We start from the raw sequence: 24,274 nt of genomic DNA, 5'->3' as shown, positions 1-24,274 counted from the left end.
TGACACAGTATCTAAGATTCAGAACTGCTCTGTCTCAAAATAGGAAGCTACGTTTACTCTGGGAATTGTCTGTGCCTGCCCTGATTAAAACGCTTTTACAAAACAGGCCATTTTACCTAATTCTGTCAGCCTGTACATCAAGATCTAGAACACGGTCTGCTAGTGAAGACAGAAGTCTCATTTTATAAAGCACTGTGTTTTAGTACTCTCCAAAGTGAGTCTCTAACTGGAGCATGTGTAAAGAAATCAGCAAACATAAATCTCCAGAAATGATACCATTACCGCCTCTTCTTTAGGGCGAGGACAGTAAGAGCTCAGTAGAAATGCGAGCATTATGCAGTGTAGAGGAAGCAATCATAATTCTATTTTAAAATAGGTCATGCCCTAAAGAATGGCCAGGAGAGTTCCAGGGGAAGGCAGCTGGATTCATGCCCCTCCCCCTGCCACCATCCTCCACAGTGTGCATGAAAATGGAGGGCACCTGGTTATGCTGGGGCCAGAGCCTGGGATCAGGTTGTAAGTTAGTGGATGTGGGAGGGTATGTGGATATGGAGGTGCTGAGAAGCCCTTTCTGCTTGAACCTCAGGATGAGGCAGGCTATATGAGAGGAGGTCTGATGACAGGTACAGCAGGGACAGGATTACATGGGACTCACTCTCATCATTCTGCAGGGTGCCCTGGGTGGGGAAAGGGAGGACAGGGCAGAGGAAAGGAGAAATTACAGTGATGTTCTTGGAGCCGCCTGGGTGCACACTCTTGGGACTCATCCAACCACAAAGTCTCAGGCACAGCAGGCTCTGCTTGGAAAGATGTTGGGCCTGTGCTTATCAATAAGTGATGGACACTTTTTAGGCAAAACGTCTCTATTTTTAATTCTTTATAAATATGTCTTGGTTCCTGTTCTACTCTCCCTGGGTTCTATCTCCTGTCATTTCTTTCATTTCACACTATTATACTGTGTTTCATGACTTGTCATTAATTTTTAGGCAGATTTCAAATTTTTGAATTTTCCATTTTCTTAATCTCAGTGAGTTTTTATTTTTACGTTTTGTATCTTTAAAGAATAAAAAAACTTCTTCAAAGATTTTTTTTTTCCTAGCTCTTTAGGCTCAACTCACTTGCATAAAAATGCAGGTATATCTATCCTGCAAACAAAGAAGAATCTGATGTTCTCCATTAAGGAAGGGCTTATGCATGTTTTCAACGTTCCCCAATCTCTGGACATCCTCATAAAGAATTTTATAAGGTTATAATTATAAAAATAATAGAAAGTTAAAATATTCTCATCTGTATTATCTGGGAGGAGGGAGAACACAGTCGCACGGGCAGATTTTGTAGCCAGACTCTAGATTTGAAACTTTGACTACATCTTCATTTCTTTGTGACCTTGAGCAAGTTATTCAATCTAAGTCTCTGTTAGCTCACCTGTGAGGAGGGCATAAAAACTGTGCCTGCCTCAAGGGCTGTGAAGATTGCATAAGATGATACATGAGCACAGCGGTTGGCAGAGGGTAGGTTAGCCTCCAATGTGGTAGCAGTCATTGCTCCTCCATCTATTCTGAAAGCACAGGCAGCAACTGGGCAGAGGGGCACCATCGTGTGACTTCATGCTGTCCCTCCCACCCACTTGTATACAGCAAAACTATGTTTGATAGTGACACTGGGGTGATTATCCAGACAGAGACTCCATCGCTACCACCACATCCTTTGAGAAAGGTTTTAGACTTCAGTTTTCTGGATTATTGCCTCATATCTCCCTCTCACTTCAGCTCCTTTACTAAACTCATGTTCACCATCATCTTGGTCTTTGATGTCAGATTAGCATCTGACATCAAAGAATGGGAATAACCAGAAAAAAGAAGAAAACTGAGGTGGCCAGTGTGCTTCTAGTAGGGCAGCCAAATGCTTATCCACCTGAATGCTCTGAATCTACCTCACACACTTGCATTTTGCTGAATTTAAAATCTGAACATATTCTGAAAGCCAATCATGAAATTGGCCAGAAGGAATATAACACATCACAGTAGACCTGCTTGCTAAGTATACTGATTTATAACTTACTTTTTCTTTATTTTCTGTGGAATGTAGGAACACGTTCTTCCTCTTTCCCTCAAGGGTGGTGATGTAGTAGGACTTGTTAGGAATACAGTCTCTGCAGCCACACGGCTTGGGTTTAGATTCCATTTGTCAATCTGACATTCCCAGAAACCGACTATTAAGTTATTTGGGAAACAACTTAAATGCCCTAAGCCTTCGTTTCCTCACTTGTGAGGATAAAATGAAATAATTCATGTAAAGAGTAAGTCTTACTAAATCGCTTTATTTATTTATTTTTACCAGAGTTACTTGAAGTTAAGAGAAGATTGACTTCTCAATGCTGTTTTTGGTTATGTGTTATGTTACCATCCCCCATATTGTCAGGTGGAGCAAATGAGTCGTGTTGATAGACTGTGTTCAATGGTGCATAGGTTCTGAGAGAACAATTGGTGTTTATGGGAAGGAGGTCACGTGATATGGGTATAATGGCCTGGAAAGATCAAAGAAACCTGGAGTATCAGCTTAGCTCTGCTGAACAAGGTTAACCTTTGGCAAACAGAGTACTGTTGTCGCAACCCCATCCAGGTTGCCCTTACCAGGCTGCTGCCCTCATCCTCCTCCCCCATGGGGAGAGCACTGGCTTTCAAAGACCTCCAGAGGCCACTTCTCTGGAGAATCACCCTCAGCCGATGGCGTTGCCTAGCCCAGCCTTATAGTTATGCCTCCACCACCCCCTGGGTGGCCTAAAGTTGATGGTTGACTGGCATGAGGTTGAAGACACCCAGCCATTTCCCTCAAGGTGGACCAGTGGTTCATGAGCCGCCACTCACATGACCCCCCCCTGTGTAATCAGGCTGAGGGCAGATGCCAGGGGAAAACACCTCTTTCTCCTCTGTTCAGCTTCCCCACTTTCCTAATAGGCTTCTTTGAAAACATTCTCTTAATAAATCACACAGAAAAAAAAAAATCTTATCTCAAGCTATGCTTTTAAAAAAATCTCAAGTTAAGACTTCAGAGAAAATTCTGGGCCTCTGTTTCATTTGACAGAGAGTAAGGGAGTTGACTCTGTTTTCATTGATGGGCTTATTTGGTGAGTACAGATTTTAATTTCCTGAAGATTTCTGTACTCTGTATTCTGTTGTTGTTCAGTTGTATCAATCCTTTTCCAAAGGGATATTAATGGCAGGAGGATCAAGGATTTTCTAGGTTATCATTTTTGAGCATCTGCCTTGCTTGGAGGAAATTATAGTAAATAAAGGCTTCAAGTGTGGGTAGAGAATACTCCACATTTTGTTGGCAAAGCCCATCTTTTCATTGTTTCTAGCTCTGACAGAAATCTCCCAGGCTCGGACAGGATGAAACCCCTAAGAAAACTTTATATTGTCATAACTGGATGTCATATTATTTGCATAGTATTTGTGGACGCCAAATAAACCATAGAATGGTACAGCCGAAGAAAAATTACAGAATGTTTACTCAGGGGGCATCAGCACCTTTGTGGGCCAATGGAGGTCTCAGCTGTGATAGAAGAAAACCCCCACAGATGGGATGCCAGATTCCCGCTGGCCCCCCAGTGGATCCCTGAAAGAGTAACTCAGGACAGGGAATGCTTTATTAACCATGAGTCTGCTCTTGTCAGAATAGTTCTCTAATTGTCCTTGTTCAGGTTTTACTTCTAAGAGAAAAATCAAGAAAGAAAAATGGGGAAATAATGCAAACACACTCATTTGCCTGTTGATTTCTTTTCCATAAAATTGGTCATTAGTCATACAGTGGCCTAAAGGGGAAATGTGCAGAAACTTGGAGATTTATGAGTCCTGTCTCCCCACTGAAGAAAATGTACTTTCTCGGGTTGGAAGGTGATTATTTTGTTTTCTGGGCAGTTGGAACCCAGTCTGTTTACAGTTTCCTTGTGAGTGACAAGTGGAGGATTTGGAGAGGACAAGGATGGGGTAAAAGAGGAGGGAAAATGGGGAACAGGAGCTATCTATGGCCCCATGCTGTGCTAGCCAGGTGACATCTGTCTGGCTTAACTTTACAACAGTCTGAAATGGACCTGCTACTCTGCTTATTATGGGTGAACAAACAGGTTCTAGGTTATCTGCATATTATTTATGAAGCATCTGAATTTATTTCTCCAATCACTGTGGGAAATGAATTCATTTGTCAGACTAGGATAGATTAATTTGATTTTGTTAGTGGCCAACTTTTCAGTACATATTTGTAAATTTTATAAAAACAAATATACTAATATATTTATAAATAAGATGTAAAAAAAAGCCAAAATTTAATTCAGTTAAAGAAATACTTCAGATGTCATATGGCAGTTTCAACTGTATCAATTCAGCAAAAAAAAAAAAAAAAAAAAAAAAGAAAGAAAAAAGAAAGCCTCAGCTTTCCTACTTTAAAAACATAACTGACCTAGTACATATAGATTCTAAAATGGAATCAGAGAACAAAAACAAAAGTAATACTAGACTACCTTCCCCTTCTCAAAGGCACCAGGGCATTTATGTTGGTTGCTACTTTTACAGTATCCTTTGAAGTCAGGTAGAACAGATATTCTTTTGTAGATTGGGAAAACTATGCCACAGAGGACTTAATCTGTGGAGTCACTTATTTAATAAATGTCAGAGACTCAGCTCTGTAGTTTATCATTAGGCTATTTGTTCTTCTGGAAGGATCTTTAAAAATATATGAGATCCCCAGATGCAAAGGAAAACTAATTAGCTTCACAATGCCTCTCGAGTGTTTACCATGCAACAGGGTTGCAGGAACCCTGGGAGGCAGGAGGTGCAAGGATTTCTTGAGCCACAGTACTTGTCTTTCAGAGTCTTATGGTCTGGTTAAGGGACAGGACAAACCACTCAAGGAACAGTTTGGGTCCTTTTGTGAATGCTTCTTTTCTTAAAATCACTGCCAAGAGGTAGCACATATATGAATCCAGAGGTATTACAAATCCCTGTGGGCATGGAGAAGCGACATGGCCAGTGGAGGAGGCAAGTTTTATGTTGGGCTCTGGAGATAGATGGAGGGAAAAAGAGGGACCAAAAAAAAAAAAAAGATGCAAATGTCTGTTCGGCAGGAACCCAAGGCACCAAGGAGCATGGGGACAGACTGGATGGGACAGAAGGTTTAATTTGGGTTGTAGTGACCAAAAAGTTTGGGGAAAATCATTACAGCCAGACAGTATAGGAGCTCTCAGGCACAGCAGGGTAGCCTGTACCTCATCCTATAGACACAGAGGAGCTACTGAGGAGTTTTGCACAGCAAATAGGACAATACAAGTGTTGTTGTAGCAAGATAAACCTCAGAGGTGTACAACAAGCCAGAGGGAAAAGGATGAAATAAAATAATATATGTGAAATATATAACACCTGTTAGCCCTAATATTTTTATAATCAGAAGACACAACAATGCAACCATGAAGTAATGAGTACTTGGGTCCAGGGTGATGATTACAGAGAGAACCAATAATAAGAAAGTTGGAAGCTCAAGAATCAATTAAGATTTGGTGAATAAGGAAAAAAAGGAAGAGAAAGCTATTATGTTCCTCACCATAAAGTTCTTTTATCTTCTTAACTTTCAAGGAATATCTTTCCTATTCAGTTATGCATATGTCTTAGCCTGTATGTTAGCTTTTTACTTATATTTTATTTTAAAATTTACTTTATTATTCATAATACCAAGGTAATAGATTCTCTCCATCAGAGACGAGATATTTATATATCATGACCTGAGAGACTTTTGGGTCAATTGATTCATAATGAAGTCTTTATGATCTCATGGCTTCATTGCCATACTTTTATGCAATAATCAGAAGATTATTACTTCACTCCTGGATCAAGAAATGGAAAGTAAAGCATGAGGCTATTTAAAAGGGACCATTAGAGTACATAAACATAAATTTCTGAAGGTTTAAAACTGTCAACAAAGTTTTCCGGCAGCAGGGCACACTGTATATCCTTCATATTTTACCTCTCTTAAAATTCTTCCACTCTACTATATTGGCAGGGAATTACAGGAAAAGAAACAAAGAGTGAGGAGAGCAGAAGAAGGGATGGAGGAATAAGAAAAGTGTTTCTCTAGAGCTGACTTGAGAGTTGACCTGAGAATGACTCCTGAGAATCACTCATTCACTCAATTCCAAGAGCTCCTGCTATCCAGTAATTATGTTCTACATGTGAGAGATAAAAAGACTATTAAATCATACGTGTTTTCTCAAAAAGTTCAGAGTCTACTGGCTAAGACAGATCAATAACCCCAAATTTAAAATACACCCAAGACATGCATTAAATACTGTACTCACACTGTGTTATGGGACTAAAGCAGAAGAGGGAGGAAAAGGAGTCACTGAGTCAGTGCTGGGCTGCAGGGAGAGTAGGCTGGAGGAGCAGGGAGGGAGGAGGGCACCTGGGAAGCTTCCAGGGGGAAGTGAGGTTTGAACTTTCCTCTCCCATTTCCAGACCCTCCCTCACCTTTGGACTTTCCCTGTCTGCAGGCTGCCAGGCTGCCTGGTATTTTATTGCCTTTGGGAAGGGAAGTGAAAGCAGAGGGCAGAGAAATTTGAGTCCTGTCTTGGACTTTGAGTTCTAGTGATCAGGCCCTGAGTGGGAGGATCTGTTTCAGGGTGTGGCTGTCAGATGAGGTGGCATGAGAAATAAGCAAGAGCAGGGCTTCCTGTCCAGATAGCCTGAGGGAGAGTCCATGGATCCAGGGAGGCAGAAGTGTCTAGAGGCTGCCCTGAGGGTACAGGTCCCAAAGTCCCCATCTTTTAATTTTGCCATAGGGAAATGGGAGGCACCCAGCAGAAGGACCCTGATCCTTGGTAGAGGCAAGAGAAAAAGTGGCTGGAAGGTGTTTCAGGGGGTATGGAGTCTTATACATGCACAGAGTTTTCTGTTTCTCCATTTGAGTTGGAGTAGTGAGATAAGTCCTGAGTGGACTTCTGAGGACTGAAGGCATAATGGACAATTTAGCAAAGGTGACAGAAGAGATAATATCAAGGGAGATAGGATCCTTATTCTTCAAATTGAGAAAGTTCCCTGAATAGTCAGATACAATCCCAGGGCAATAGAGGCCAGGGGTGAGGGAATTAAGAAAGGGCTCAGATTAAGTTTCTGCCCTTTAGGTGGAATGAGCCCAATGACAAAAGTTTAGTTTTAATTTCAGTAAAATAAAACTACAGTCTTGCCTCCTTGATGTGTAGATCCAGATTCATGCTTGCTACAGTGGTGGGTTTTTTTCCAAGGGAAAATAGCGGGGGCGGGGGGGGGGTGGAGGGAAAGAGAGAGAGAGAGAGAGAAAGAGAGAGAGAGAGAGAGAGAGAGAGAGAGAGAGAGAGAGAGAGAGAAAGAGAGAGAAATATGAAATATATAACACCTGTTAGCCCTAATATTTTTATAATAAGGAGAGAGAGAGAGAGAGAAAGAGAGAGAGAGAGAGAGAGAAGTTCTAGTCAAGTGCTACTTCCTAGGCTTTAAAGAGCATGACATGGTGCCTGGCAAAATGGCCAAGTGGCAGGACAGATATGGGAGGAGGGAGGTCAGAAAGAATCTTGTATTTCTTATAGATAGGATTATCTGTTTCTTCCAGAAGGCAAGTTGGAAACACTAAGAAATTTTAAAAAGAGTCTAATATCTGAATCTAATTTGGAAAGACTCTGTCTGAGATGTCCAGAGAGTGAAGTGGACAAGGACAGAATTTGAGGGAGGAGAACCAGTAGAAGACTGATCCAGAGAAATGGCAGACCTGAGTGCTCAGTGTGTTGGGCTGGACCAACAGGAGCACTGCAGGAGAAGTACCAGGTCTTCCAATGTTTGGCTCTAATGAGAGGGGGAGACAAAAGGTGGGAAGGGTTGAGGATGCTACCAGGATCCAGAAGTTAAAAAGAAGAAAAATGGTTTGATGAAGAAGGTTTTGAGTTCTGTTTCTGCATGTTTTGAATTGGTTGTGTTTTAGCAAGATCTCGATGTCCAGTTCAGAACTGGAAAGTGCATCTGGATCTCAGTAGAGGGGTGGACTTGAGTTGAGGTTCTTCCATAGAAATTATTTGTGTACATGGTACTGTGAGAAGACACAACTGTGGTTAGACTATACAGGAGACAGGAAAATGGGCTCAGGATGACATGCTCAAGTGAGCAGGTAAAAGATATCCGTGTGGGAGACTAAGGACAGTCACTCAAGAGCCAGGAAAATGTTGTCTCAGACACCAAACAGGAGAGACATTAAAAAGAGAAGTAGTCGGCACTGGATGGGAAGAGAAGTGAAGCCCATGCTTTGGGTCGGGTAGTCAGACCACTGATAATCAACCCAATATAAATGCATGAAAGAGAGAGGATGGAAGGTTCTTAACCAATGGGCAGCAAGTAGACTCTGTTCTTTTAAGATGCTTATTTTAAAAGGGAAGGAAATACAGAATCACAGGAAGAATGAATTAAAAAAGGTTTTTCTTTGATACAAAAGAGAACTTGTTTCTAGGCTGAGCAGGTAGCACTGGAAGAAAAGGTTGAGATGAAAACAGAGAAGGGTTGATGAAGTAAGTTACTGGGTTGGGGGGAAGGCAATGACCTGGAGTCCTGTGGAGAGAACAGGTTTCTCCTGCTCTGAGGTGGGAAGGAAGGGGTCAAATAGGATGGACTTGGGGACAGCTGTAGACTGAAACGGGGAAGCCATCTGACACTGATTAGGTAGGTACATGCTCTGCTAGAGTCTCCTCACAGATCACAAAGATGAATAAGATGCCCACCTCTGCGTTCTCCCATCTCAAACATTCCCATCAATTAAATGAACACGTGGTTATTTAGCCTTATGTCCCTGGGAATTCAAACAAGCCCAGCAGTGATCTACAGGATGCTGGGAATAGCTACTCTTCCAAATGATTTTATATTGACCTTGCTTAGAATTGATGGTGCATGCTGATAATTAAAATTGGTTTGACTTTTAGTCAGTTTATTATGATCTTTAAATCTTCCACAGACAACACGCACTCTTGCTCTGCCCTTGGTTCACCACTAAAGCTCGTTCCCAGATCTGTGCTTTCCTTGAGGTTTCTCTTGTAAGCAGACATAAATGTCTAGGAGAAAGGGAACCTGAAGGAGGCTAAGAAGTCACATTTATCTGTTCATACTTAGAAGGAAGTGAAGCCCAGATGAGCGGCCGCCTTACATGTGGCCACCCAACCCAGGCAGGGCAGAGCTGGGGCTGCTCCAGTTCTCCTGACTTCCAGTTAGCCTCAAAGAGAGGTCCTTCTATTCTTCCTTTCCAGACTGAATCCTCAAGAGCAATTTAGTGGTGTCCAAGGAAGAGAATGTTACATGGGGGCTCACCTGGCTCCACTGTGGACTACCAGGTATTTGGGAGAAGAGGGAGGAAGAATAACTTGATTGTTTTGTTTTCCCTCTGATATGGCATCGAAGTGTTTGGCCTTTAAGGGATTGTAGAAGTCACTGCCACAAATCCCTTTCTTTTCACATAATTCATGTTCATTGATAATAATTTCAAGGAATTTTGAATGCCAGATTTTGTCTTCTGTAGTTCTTAAAGTGTCAAATGCAATTTTTTGAAGGATGCATACATAAACCATGACTGTTTTTATCAGGCCTTGTGATGCATCACTGGAAATATAACCAAAATGTATACATAATCTAAAAAGCTAAGGCAACAAAAGGCGCAGTGATAGAAAATGGAAATATAGGAAAATACGAGGAGAATGTACTTAAAGGCCGTCTTAGTTACTCCCACTACCCGGGTGTACAATGTTGAATACAATGTATAGAATATTTTCTATGTAAAAATAAAACTTACTTTAAGAAATACCACAGAAAAAGCTTTACTTTGTATTTGTGGAAAGGAAATCAGTAGTCCCTCATGTAATACTTTGTATATTCTAGTTTTCTTATATTAGACTTGCTTTAAATAGAAGTCTGTATAAAGTGCATCACATGAATAACTGGATCCCAAGGGCAGGTAAAATAACAAAAATGTCATAGACCTCCATAGTTAATGTTTGTTGTGGTCAAAGGAAGCAGAGGGAAAACTTTAAATAAAATCATTTGTGGCACAGACTTTCCTACATGACTTTAAACAATGTGGACTTTGGCAGGAAACACTCCAAATTTATTCACAGTCCCTTTACATCACAGTCTGATGACAATTTAGCAAGGTGGCTATATTTGTTTAGCAGCCCCCAATAATCGCTCAATTAATAGTGAGAGAAACTGCCTTGAACTTGAAGATGGACTTTCCTTGGGTCTGCACAAGTTTGACAGAATCAGATGTGCCTAACACTCACACTTATCTCTAACAAACTCCCTCTTTGGGAGACAGAAACATGACTTCCTTCTGGTATCCATTTGCTGGTGAATGATTCTACCTGGTTCTGTCTATCATTTCTAGTTCTATTCTTTTTAATTGATGAACACTCTTTAAAAAGAAAAAAATGACACAGTTGCATATAAAAGCTCTTACCTTTCCTGAAGTCCTATGGGCTTCATTTTGAAAGGAGAAGGGCAGACAGAGGTGGAGGTGGAAGCTTTGATCTCAGGAGTGCATCGGCCTTGAGGGTCCACCACAACGTTTGGCACCTTTGGCACCTGCTCGGGCTGGACCATGCTGTGGGCTGTCTTTGCCTCTGACTGTGCTGGCTGTAACGCGATGGGTGACAGGTGGATCTCCTGGTGTTTCTCTTTGTCCTGTCTCAAGGAAAGCTGAAACCTTTCTTTTAATCTGTATAAAATCTACAAAAGGAGATAAAAAGGGGCTCTTGTCACATTTTCACACACTCAAAACAACATTTTTCTCCACACTGACTTAGAAGACAAATTGAAATAAAAGTTTAATTGCAAAGTAAGCCCAGCCTTCTAGAATAATTTCTTGGTTTTGTGGTACCGAGATATTTTTTCTCAAAAGAATATACTTGGTATTTCTAGTTATGCTGCACGTACATCTCAAATATTTGGGTGCATGAATCCTTTCCCCAAGGATACATTCAAAAGCAAATATGGCCAATTTTTTAAGAATGCCTGACATCATTTTGATCACACGGGAATTGACTAAAATTGTAGGATTCTAGAAAGATTAACTGTGAAACATGGGCCTATGACATTTATAGAAACAGAGAACTGCATCCAGTATAGAAGGGAAGAAAGAAATCTTGTAAAATATCAATAAAGAAAAGTTATACGATAAGTCATACATTTCTTATCTTGGTAAATATCTGACTGGTCATATCCACTTGGGTACCTGATAATACTTGACAAAATTAAATTCAGGGCATCTGTTAAATAATTTGGACAACCAGGATTTTTCTATCTTGCCCCTTTCCCCTCTTAGTTTTTTAATGTATATAGAAAAAAGCAAAAGTGTTGCTTTCCTTCATTCTTGGAGCCCTTTCTGGAATGGCTGATTCAGTTCGGAATTGGTAGCATGACTGGCTTCGAACTCTTAGTAAGTGGGACTGAGTACTGGGACACTCCAGAGGCCAAACTGCGAGGGGAGCAAAGTTTGTCTCTCATTTTCCCCGACTTCCCTTTTTATAGGGCTTTTCTGCTTCCTATGCTCAGTGCTCCTTTCCAACTCCTGCGGGAACTAGTGACCTCCTGTTCTTTAAGTGTGTTCTCAGGGAGTGATTTGATGAGCGAGTTTACATGAAGAGGGGATAACTCACTCTGTGCACTTTTCTGAAGGTGTACAGCAGGGATGACATCTACTTCTTCAAATGCCTTAAGCTGATCAAACTCCCCTGTTTAATTTCTAGGATCTGTAGCTAAACGAGTGTTATTTTAGGAGAGAGCTCTCCTGGCTCTGTGCAGTCATGTTTACCTAGTCATGAGGTGAGTTCTGACTTCCCTTTTCTTTGCAAAGTGCCTTCCAATTCTAGTCATCTTTTGCTAGAGGAATGCAAAGTCTACATATATTTTTTTTTTCCTTCTTACAGAATGAAGGAAATTAAGGAAGAATCAATGTGAAATTGGGGAGTAAAAAATATCTTTGAGAATTTATTTCATGACAATTTTAGAAAATATTTTTTCCAGTATTCTCAATACAACATTGGAAAAATAGATTCTGTTTAACAAAATCAGATCATCAACAAATATCAGAATAAAATAGAATGCAATGAAAAGATATCAGACTGAGATTAATTAAAAAAAAATCCAAAGGTGGAAGTTTTCTCTGCAAACAATAAAGAACAGAATTGGCAGTGTAGAAAGTATCATTGGTGATACATATGGCAACTTTGGGAGACAGTCTGTTGATGCAGAGAAAAAGAATAAAGAGGGCTGGGGATGTGGCTCAAGTGGTAGCGCGCTCGCCTGGCATGCGTGCGTCCCGGGTTCAATCCTCAGCACCACATACAACCAAAGATGTTGTGTCCGCCGAAAACTAAAAAAATAAATATTAAAAAAAAAAAGAATAAAGAGAGAAAGATAAAAACAAGAAAAAAGATTGGACATGGAAGTCAGAAGAGTCACTGTAAATGACAAGCTAGAATAAATGAAGGAGAAGAAAGTCATTCAAAACTGTTGGGTTTTTTTGGTGTGTGGAGGGAGTACTGGGGTTTGAACTCAGGGACACTTGACCACTGAGCCGTATCCACAGCCCTATTTTATATTTTATTTAGAGACAGAGTCTCACTGAATTGTTTAGCATCTCACTTTTGCTGAGCCTGGCTTTGAACTCGCAATCCTCCTATCTCAGCCTCCAGAGACCCTGGGATTACTGTCCTGTGCCACCATGCCCAGCTCAAAACTGTTTTTCAGCACCCACTTTGTGTCATGGATTGTGAAGGTATAGGGCATTCCACTATGAACAAAATCGATTGCCTTCTGTGCCTATGGAACTTAGGCATACGAAATGAAAAAAATTTCTAGGTCAAAAGATTCTTCCAAATCATGTATGTCATTTGAAAGAACAGTGAATGTGAGATGAAAATGGAGGGATTTTCATAATTTGAGGAAAAACAATGTATATTACAAAGGATGCATGAATGTTACATCAAGACCAGTTGGAATTTATGTGTATGAAGTCAACAGAAGGAATTTTTCAAAATGCAAAATCTCAAAAAATATACTATCCTTGTTTCTTTCTGAAAAAAACATGTACTCAAAGGTATTCTTTCAGTGCCAAGCATGATGGTGCACTCCTGCAGTACCAGTGATTTGGGAGGCTGAGGGGCTGGCCAGCCTGAGAAATTTATTGAGATCCTATTTCAAGATAATAAAATAAAATAAAATAAAATAAAATAAAAAGAGCTGGAGATGCATCATGGAGGTAGAATGACCCTGGGTTAAATTCGAAGTACTGGAAAAAAAAAAACTATTGTCACCTATGAGAAAGATGACTCAAATTTAAGAACTAAATAACGAGAAACTGCAATATAAAACAGAATTTTGGAATTATTTAAACCCAAAGTGAAAACCTAGTTTACTTATGTCTCAGGTATAGCATCCCAAATTGTAGTAACAAGAAAGAAATTTGGGGAGGAAAAAGAGGTATTTATAAAAAAATAAAAAAGCAAAATGAGTGAATGTATGCTGAGTGACTTTTTAATTAGAGATGCAGAGGGATTCTGGGTTAAAATGGTCATTAAATCTTCCAACTCATTACATCTGAAGGAAACTGAGGTCTAACCAAGCAATAGGCTTGTTCCAAGGCAACCTCTGGCTGTGGACCTGCTGACCCTGACATGGCTCTGACCTGCAGCCCTCTGCATGTTCCAGCCCTTACATCAGCTCTTTGGCTTTTCTTCCCCACACACCTTCCTTGAAGGTTGACTTTGAAATCACATGTGCTGCAGATCTGATCATCACCCCTGGATTTCAAAACCATCAATTCTAAGAATATGTTTTGGGTTTTTTTGAAAAAAAGAAGTTTTTTCTTAAGAAATAAATAAAAAACTATGCAAATGTGAGGTATAATCAGAAATAAATATTATAATTGAACTGCTTGGAAATTAATGAGAATCCTTACTGATTTTTTTGTGTGATCACTTCCTCATAACCTGGAAACTTTTATGCAATGCTATTCATTGATTCTGGTAGGACCAAGCTAAATCTTAGATTTTGAAAGCGATTGTTTCAGAAATTCCTCATGGCAAATATTACTGTGTAAGGAAAAGAAAGATATCTAATACTGATAGGCCTTCTTCCCTTTGTTATAATTACTTTCAAATAAGTAGACTATATTCTTTGTGCTATAGAATCGAAAACACTGCAGATAGTGTTTTTATCCTGTAGTGCTTAAGTTTTCTAACTTGGTGCTTCTTTTCCGTGTCCATGAACCACCTCACAGTGTACTTGGCCACCACTCTGCAGAAACAAAATCCAGGCAAGAACACCACCAATCAGGTGGTGCATATGTGGTGATTTTATTGTGTTAAGCTAAATACATAACTACTGAGATGAGGCAAAGAACTTAAAGTGGGATTGAGCTTTTTCAGTTGCAAGTGATTTATCATCCTAAATGAAAAAAAAATGTATTTGTACCTTTACAAAAACGCATTTAGTAGAAGATGATACACATATTGTATATTCTAAGACCCTATGTATAAATCAAATGTGTTTATCAGGACATTTGCTTTGTTTATACTTGGATTTTGGAGAAACCTATTTCAATGATGACAATGAGAAAACCAGTTGTTCCTCAGTTGTTTGGTCAAAAACAGGTCACTTTTACGATCTTGTTAGTGTAAAACAAGGTCTGAAGTCCATCTTTGCTACTTATGAGCTTATGCGTTTGATGAAGGACCTTTGTCACATATTTTACAATTAGTAATCTATTTCATCTCTGGTCAGAGATCAACCTTCAGCCTGTCTCTACAGTATGCATACAAACTGATTTTTACATCTCTAATTGGAAAAAAGCACTGTTTACAATACTAGAAAGATTGGACTGTCTGGAAAAAAGTGGAAGAGGCTAGTACTTGGCAATGGGGCAGTTTTGTCTTAGAACTGAGCACTAAGGCAAGGGTTCACAACTGTCAGGGATTTGGGCCGGTAGGGGACATTTGACAAGCTCTGGAGACATTCTTGGTGGTCATATTTGTGGTGGGAGGCAGAACCCAAAGGGTGTTACTAGCATCCCATGATTATAGGCTGTTGATGCAGCTAAATACCCTACAATGCATAGGAAAAACTCCCACCCACGCATCCACCAACAGAATACTCAGCCCAAAATGTCAGTAGTGATGCTGTTGAGAGACCCTGGTGTAAAAGATCTTAAAAATCATGTGGTATAACCTCCATTACATACACATTTAAGTCCAGACTGGTTGAATGATTCACGGAAGATTGGAAATAAAGTCTAGAATCCAGATTTTCTGATTTCCAGGTATGTGAGCATTTTAGTCTACTGGTCCTTCCCAATCCCCACATCCTTCTTCCCAACCACTTTCCCAAAGCCTCTGGAAAAGTGAGTCAGCGATTTTTCTCTGCAGAGATTGAGGTCTGGAATATACCACACACATAATTTTCCATTGTGAATTTAACATTTTGTTTTAAAACTCAATCTGAAAGCTTATCAGAGCAATGGCAAGTTACGGTTTTGCTTTCATCTTTTAGAGCTTGTGTTTGAATCGGGGTGCAGTAAAGTCATTTGATCTATTGAAAAAGGAAAGAATTGGTGCACATCTATAATTCCAGCAGTTCAGGAGGCTGAGGCAGGAGGATTGCTGGTTCAAAGCCAGCCTGAGCAATTTAGCAAGGCCCTAAGCAACTTAATGAGACTTTGTCTCAAAATAAAATATAGAGCACACCTGGTTTCAATTATTGGCAGAGAGAGAGAGAGAGAGAGAGAGAGAGAGAGAGAGAGAGAGAGAGAGAGAAAATTATTGAATGAGAAAGGAGCTGTATAAACTATAGCAAAGGAAAAAATAATGGCAGTAATGAGAACCTAAAGAACACAGAAATGGGAGGAAGCTGAAAGAATCCTTTGAAGCTCTTTTGTAGTTTATAATTTTCATTAAAAAAAATCCCAGAAATAAGTAACACAAAACATTCTGTTTGGATTAAAACATGTTCTAATTTTTAAATGATGTCACTGAACAATATTGTGTAGCATTTGTTCTTTACTGTATTTTACAGCTGGTTTTGAGAGAGTATTCATTCTTTTCTCTTAATTTAATAAACATGAATCAATTACTATATGTATCAATACATTTCTGAGACAGACATTGTGGATACCAAGGTAGCACAGGACTCTGTCATCTAGGAACCCACAGGCTTCCTGGAGACAGATGTGTGAAAATTATGTCAAGTACAAGGTACTAAGTACACACACAGAGGTGTGGCTGTGCACAGATGTGGTGTGGCCCACAGTTATCTGTTCTGCCTGGGTGGAGTGGCTCTGATAAGTGCAAGCATTCTCATCTGTTCCTGGGTACATTTGTAGTTAGAAATAGATATTCACAGAGTGTAGGACTAAAATAGAAACCACAATTTGATTCCTTTATGGGATCACATGACACCGTGGTAAAGAGCTAGGACTTTCAATCCAGATAGACTTGGGTGTGAGTTCCAATCTCACCCTCTACCCTGCCACTCACATATACACCACTATTTTTGTTTGTTTGGTCAAGTCACTTATCTTTTCTCATCAGTAAGACTAGGAAGTTAAATTACATTAAGTATTTAGTACCATGCAACAAATTTAGGATCAGTAAACAAGCAATACATAGAAGAAATGGGTTGTTATCATTGTTGCTAATACTAGTGCCATCATGAGTGAAAGGGTTGTTGTCTTCTTAATAAAGAAAAAAAATTGAAAACTTTTGCCTACTTTGGAAATGGGTCCAAAAGAAATCATTCCAACGAAGATCTAGTTCCATCTCCCTTAATCCTTGGGGCTTACACACAACAGATTAGACAAGTGTGATTCTTTATGTCCACCTTTGACACCAGTTTTTGTGTGTAATGCTCAGGCTACACCTGGTGGTCTGATGTAGGATTTTGCACCTCAGCTACCAGATCATGACTAGAGAAACCCTTTATATCACATATGGAAGCCTCTTCTGTGGGTCTAACATGCCAGTGCTTTTTCTGATCCAAACAGCTGTCTTATATATGATTTTTAAAAGCGCTTTCCAGATGCAATCTGGTCTGTACACCTCTACCTATTGAATATTTATTTCATACTTTTGCACTTTTTAACAAACTCCCAAGTACATTTGAAGGTCTAATTTAGATGATAAATGGTGTTCTTTCTATTATTTGTTCAAGTTGAAGAACTAATTCTTCTCAGTAATAAATTTCCTCCATCTAAAGCAGACTCAATGGATTGGAACTTGCCCACACATTTTTTCTTGGAAAATTGTATTTGTCTATTTGTCGCTCCACCCACTCTGTATTCACATTTGAGAGGTGCTAAATAAGTCACACATTTGAAAATGTCATGCCTGTCTAATTTTATGCCTGGCAACATACGTTCTTTTTTATTTTTATTTTTTTTTGGATTTTAAGGAAAGTAAACAATATGCCACATTTCAAAAATTTTGCCAAGTCTTATGTTATTGTTATATAGCACATGCAACCCTTCATTATAGCAATTTACCTATATAATTTCATAATAAAGCCACATGCATTTCATTTCTATGGTATGTAGGAAGACTGGATGGAAATAGCAGCATTTGATCTTTCATGAATGTAATTAATGCCAGAAGGAAAATTTTGAGTTCTATTTTTTCTTGGTCATGGAATCAACAAATGTATGGAAAACAGAATTGGAATATATATATATATGTGTTTGAGGATCACAGAAGTATAACACACTGTACTTCAGTATAAAAATCATACTAAGTGGGGCTGAGGATATGGCTCAGTGGTAGAGCACTTGTCTACCATGTATGAGGCCCTAGTTTCAATCCTCATTGCCAAAAAAAAAAAAAAAAAAAGAAAGAAAGAAAATACACACACACACACACACATACACAAAGTGTAAATACTCTTAGAGATCCAAGTAAAAAACTGACTTTAGCATTTGTAAACTTATAAAGATTAGCTTATTTCAGAGAAGCACATTCCACCTGTCCCTAAATGTGAACTGTCAAGTCACCTGTGGAAAACTGCATCATCTGAATGTTGCTTTATCTTCAACCTGTCTATCAGGTAGTATCTATTCTTCTCTGAGTATCAGTTCCATTCTGTGTACTGTTGGTTCTTCTGTTTACTTTTTAAATTGACTCTTTCATATTAAAATTGAAGAAAAATATTTTAAGTCAATCATTCTGTTTTTTTTTTTTTTTGTTGTTGTTGTTGTTGTTCGAGAACTGTCTGTATACTCATAAAAGATGTTTCCCTCTTTTTACTCCCCACCCCTCAACGTGTTCCTCTCCTGCATACAGGAGCACCACCATCCAGGCAGCCAAGCCTCCAAACCTAGGAGTCAGCCTTAGGGTTTATTCTCTCCCTGAAAATCAGGGCTCTGTAGTCCCGTCAGTTCTACCTTCATCTAGGTCTCAGCCTTCCATTTCTCTCCATCTCCATCACTGCCCCCTACTCTGGGCCACCCTCACCTTTCTCTTCCGGCTATTGCAGTGACCTCCAGAAGGACACTCCAGCTTCTGCATTTCATCCCACCCTCTGCTTCAACCACACTCTACTGGCAGATGCTGTGATCTTTTAGTCACTCACCCAAGGCTCTGCTGGAAACAGCATTTCCATCCTTCCTTGAGGCCTGACAGGCTAAGCCTATTTTGCCTCAGCACCATCCCACCCCCCTGTACCTAGAAAGTCCTTTCCTCACATTTTCATGTCTTAAAGGTCTCAGGTTGGTCTGCTCTATCATTCACTATTATGTTATCTTCTCTGTGGAAGTTATGACAACTTGATCTCTAAAAAACGAATGAACAGACTTTATGTTTTAGATCATTTTTTGTCTTTATAGAAAAATTGAGGGCAAAGTACATCATCCCATATACTCCCCCTCTGTCCTCTCTAAACAGTTTCTTCTGTGACTGACATATTGCATTTGTGTGGGGCATTCATCCCAGGTGATGAACCCTATTGACATTATTAACTAAAGTCCACAGTGTAGATTAGGGCTCACTGTTTGTGCCGAACTTTCTACAGGTTTTGATGAATCCATAATGTAATGAATTCACCATTACACAATACAGAAGAGTTTCACTGTTCTAAAACCTACTGTCTAACCATCTCTGGCCTCCCAACCTCTGGCAACCACTGCTCTTAGCCTTTCCCAGAATGTTGTCACACAGTGTGTTGATGTCACATAGTGTGTTCACTATTTGATTATTTGAAAATAATTAACTTAATTATCGTCTGTGTTTCTAAAGACAAAGGCTTCAGAGAATAGGGTCCTTATCGTCTTGTTCTCCTCTTTCCCCACAGGGCCAACAACAGGTCTGTGGTGATCCTCTGGCAGAATGGATTGATAGAATGAATTACCCACTAATCTAATTGATAGCAATCACCCAAACTTCCTTTCTTGATTTGTTCTAATAAAGTTGAGGCAGACTTACCTAAATTTCTAATTTTTACATTGGTAGCTTGAAAATATCTGGAAAAGAGTTGCCCCTGTTCTCAGATGGTTGAAGGTGTGGCTATGGTAGGTCCTTTGGCCACATAAAACCAATGCAGGGATGTGACTAGTTATGCTGGGAACACGGGCAATCCCAAGTTATGACTGCTAGATCTGAAATGTATCTTATATTAATAGCACATTCAGGGATGCTTCTCTCTGCCCTTTAGTACCCAAAGGCTGCATATAAATCTGCTTCTCAATTTTCTCCTATCATTTCCTTCACTCTTCTGAATCTTAACCATTTATTCCCCCAGTCAATCTCCCTTTTTGTCACTTTCTACCCCTTTCTATTCTCCATTCCTCCGCTCCCTCCCTCCCTCCCTCCCTCCCTCCTCCTTTCCTCTCTTCCTTCTTACTTTCTTGGTCTTGCACATGCTAGGCAAGTGCTCTACCATTTAGCTTCACCCCCTGCCCCTCCTATCCTTTTTCACCTGTAAAGCAGAAAAACAACGAAATTGTGACTGACAAGATAGAGAACAACATTTGATATTTCCTATGTTAAGGAAAGAAGAATCCCATATTTTAAAATGCAGTTAACCATAACGAGGAATCAAACCTTTTTAAACAGTAAGAAATACTTAGAGGTCTCTGCTACAATTTCTGTAAAACATTCCATTTTCTTTCATGAAAATTCTTTATTCTTAATCTCCACCTTTAAGATATAAAGATCTATTTTTAATGTTATTCTTAGCTTATTTTGTTCATTGGGTTGCAACTTTTAGAAATCTTTCTTAATTCCTGATCTCTAAAAAATACCTTTGAGTGGAAGTTTTAGGATGTTTTTTTTTTTTTCTTCTTTTTTTTTTTAACTGGAGATGAAATCTAGGGGCACATCTCCCTTCCCCTATTTTGAGGCAAGGTCTTGCTTAACTGCTGAAGCTGGCCTTGAACTTGGGAATTGTGATCTTTCTGCCTCATCTTCTCTAGTAGCTGAGATTGTAGCCATGTGCCACCAAGCCCTGTGGTTTACTTCAGGATTTTGAGTTCTAGGAAACAGACCCATCTTTACCCTATTTAATATCCTTCAAATTTAGATCCACTCAGCCTCTCTCTTTCTGGAGTAAACCCTAATCTTTCTACCATAAACCCCTTCCCAGCAGGGGAAGCACGAATGAGCAAAATCCAGAAAACACTTGCTAATGCTGTTAATTGTGGATAGAATAAGCAGAATAATGTCTATTTGGGGGGCATTTAAAAAGTATAAAAGAAGTGTTTCTGAAAAATATGCAAAATTAAAAACAATAGCACATAGGAAAAAAGATATTAAAACCCATCTATAAACTTCCAATATTATGTTATGTCACAAAATTTTCAAAGAAATAAAAAAAAATTGAACTTGAAAGATAACTCTTAACTCATTCAATACCAAATAGCACTGTGTAATTTAGTGCATTAGGTTTATTTGAAGTTCTAGTTTTAAAAATTATTAATATGCTTTTAAAGTGTACACATTGTAACTTACAGAACTATTGCAGTGCATACTTTTATACTTATGTATTCACCTAAAATATTAGTTGGTAGAGGTGATCTAGCCTGTGAGGCTATAATCACCTCTTTTGCATGCCTGGTATTTCATAGAATGCTTTCAAGAGCCTTTAAAAGTAAGGAAATAATTCTGCCTTGGGGAGTTAAGCTTGCCCCAAAGACACATTTCTTCTTTTAAATTTTTTCCTGAGTTCCATAAAGATGATATAAAAGGAGGAATAAAGTAAGCCCAAAGTATGCCCATGAGACTTAAATGACTTTGAGGGTTTCAGTGACCTTAGTAAATCACGGTCTAAAGCTTCATTCTCAGGGTTGATCAAGTTACTAAAAACTTCAGTGCAATTACAGCTCTGTTCTTAAGCAGGTCAGCATCCACACCTCCACAGGCTTCCCTTTAGCAATCACTCTGCGTGTCACCGAATATTCCCAAATAACAGGATTACAGTCTTGCTTCTTTGCCCAGTCTTTTCAACCTTCATTTGAATGGCAATGCATCCAATAACATTAAGTCGTGGACTCAGCAAAGGATAAAGTATACGAAGAAGCCAACTTACCATCAAACACGTTACTATAATAATAAAGATGCTGAGAAAAATGACAACAGCATAAAATCCTTCTTTGCTCCAGATTCTGTCCGCTTCATGCTGCCCTTGTAAAACATTTTTCTTTAAAAGCAAAACAGAAAGTCCGATGTTAAATGAGAGCTTGAGGAAACTGGCGTTCTTATTTAAACACTAAAATATTTTTGGCTTTATTCCATTCAGTTTAGTGGAACACACCTACACCCCCGCTGCCTGCGCTGCATCTCCAACTGATCTAGACAACAGTCAGCCATCCTGATACATCAAAAGACCGTGCAATCTCCGGAACAGGAGCAGGCATGCCCAGCCAGGCACAGAAGGACCTCGCCTTTGGAAAAGTCCCTCACTGTCTCTCTTGGAGCTACCTGGTTCACAGGTAAGAGAGTTCTGTTCCGTGCTGAGGAAACTTGTTTCTGAAGCGTTCCTTACTCTCAAGTCCCCTCCCACACATCAACTCCCTGATTTATCCTGGCTTACGTGCAGCGCAGGAACACTGCTTTTACTTTTAAACAACAGCTAAACAGGTGCAAACAAAAGCGCATGATGCATTCATAAATACAGCAACACTATCGGGATCACTGCTCCGCCCTTTATCACATCAGGTTTTTTTTTCCCCCCTGTAAGTGGTGTTTACTTTGTTGAAATCTCATGAAGAACCATCCCAACCATATAAATTGTTAGGGCATTATATTTTATTTAAAGTAGCAGGAAAGACAAAGTTCAGAGTTATTGGGTAATGAAAGGTAAAATAAATAGGTTTATTTTTATTGCTTTTACTAAATCCTTTGGGGGTGGAAGAGTGAAGAAGAAACATGCATAAAATGTGACTGTCTCTTAGTTGACGTCTCCCTTTCTTTAAAGAAAATAGCACACTGACATCAAATCCTCTTGAACGAAATTGTTTTATAATGTAGTGACATTATAGATTTATAGTTAAAGAAACTTCAACTTTGAAACCAACTGACTCGTGATGAGGAAAAACAAAGTCTAAGTCATTTCAAATGATTCCATTCATCTAAAATTCAATCTTGTTGAAAGCAGCTTTTTTATTCCGTTAGCCGGGGTCAGTATGTACCCTTGTATATTGTCTGCAATGGCTCAGAAAGCCTTGAGTGAGACTTGTCTTCTAGGTGCCTGAACTTTGAAATCATTTCCAATTGTTCTTTAAACCTAGAAAAATACATCAAGTATTTGTAAACTCGACAAAATATTTGCCCTGAGAAAGACTTTATGAGACTTTTTATCTTGAAACTCAATCAAATCTTGGTGGAGAGATGAGCAAGGCAGAATAGGAAAGATCTTTGAGTTCAATTGTTATTACAAAAATTATTTGGAGGGAGACATAATCATTGCTCGAAGTAGTCAAGTTTCCATTTTTTTTTGCTTGTAAAATAGTGATGTGTTCACTATAAAATCTTTTATACTTTCTAGAAAGATGCATAGATAGAAAAAATAATTTCAATGCATATTTTTAAAGTAAGTAAATGGTAAATTAATGGAGAATCTGAAAATACTTGGTTGATGGCATGATTAGTAAATGAGCATCCTGCTGGAAAAAAAAATTCTTAGGTTCAAGTGATGATTTTCTTTTCTTTTACCTTTGACATCAGCCAGAACCTTTTGTTTTATTTTGTTTTGTTTTATTCCAGTGTCTCTACAAACATAGCTAAAAAAAATAACAGAAAAGAAAACTCCTGTAGGAATCAAGTATAAATATGGAAATGAATTTTTTTGCAAGCAACTAAATAGCATCCATTGTTTGTTATAAAAGCAAACTAGTTAAGCCTTCAAATAGGCAGCATAAATTTGTCAAATTTAAGTATAAGGATCTGAGCTTAAACTCATGTGAAATTTGGATAAAAAGGGGTGGTTAGGTGGGTGGAAAAAGATGTTGTGTTCCTAACCTGGCTTGGTTTGTTTTTCTTTTTTCCTGCTGTAGTTCTACAACTTCTGGAATATCAGCGTGTTCCGTTCTTGCTTAAGACAAATCTTATGCCGGGTGTGGTGGAGCACACCTATAGTCCCAGTGGCTCTGGAAGCTGGGGCAGGAGGACTGTGAGTTCAAAGCCAGCCTCAGCAATTTATCGAGGTCCTAAACAACTCAGTGAGACCCTGTCTCTAAAGAAAATACAAAAAAGGACTGGGGATGTGGCTCTGTGATTCAGTATCCCTGGGTTCAATCCCCAGGACACATACACAGAAAAGTTTGTTTGTTTTCCTTTTTAACTGAAGCAATGATGATGGAAGAATTATCCCCTAACCTCCCATCCCCCACCTCCTGTTTGAAGGACACATGTTTTGAACTAGAGCTTAGTCACTGCACTTTCTTGGTAAATAGATTTCCTTCTGAGTCATGCTACTCCTGCTGAGCACTACTATATTTGTTCAGAGATCTGAAAAACTTGATAAGGGCAGGGTAATAAATGGAAAAGTTTGTAGTTAAGATCCCACAAATCAAAAGATTATAACTCACAGAAATCTCCAGTCTAACCTTTGCATCGGGTTAACTTGATGCCTTTTATATTTTATCAGGAGGTTGAGGGTTCAGTAATTCACATACTCCACGGCAGGTCAAATTAATGGCCCTCTATCATCTTTATGTTTTTTTTCATAGCTACATTGTTTTGCCCTTTAAC

General features: G+C 39.2%; 1 protein-coding gene across 2 annotated transcripts in view; it reads right to left on the bottom strand.

Moving 5' to 3' along the window:
* Positions 1-24,274, bottom strand: part of Ptprr (protein tyrosine phosphatase receptor type R) — a 262,896-nt gene that overhangs the window by 80,125 nt on the left and 158,497 nt on the right. Inside the window, exons 5-6 of one of the 2 annotated variants that reach the window (XM_027928323.2) lie at positions 21,612-21,722; positions 10,507-10,775 (exon numbers count right to left, since the gene is read on the bottom strand). In XM_027928323.2, the coding sequence (XP_027784124.2) occupies positions 10,507-10,775; positions 21,612-21,722 (380 nt within the window). The remainder of the gene's footprint in view (positions 1-10,506; positions 10,776-21,611; positions 21,723-24,274) is intronic. The other variant, XM_071609161.1, reaches the window with a different exon arrangement.

Source organism: Marmota flaviventris, chromosome 3 (assembly GCF_047511675.1).
Source record: "Marmota flaviventris isolate mMarFla1 chromosome 3, mMarFla1.hap1, whole genome shotgun sequence".
Taxonomy (NCBI): domain Eukaryota; kingdom Metazoa; phylum Chordata; class Mammalia; order Rodentia; family Sciuridae; genus Marmota; species Marmota flaviventris.
This window is presented reverse-complemented; position numbering and strand designations above follow the sequence as displayed.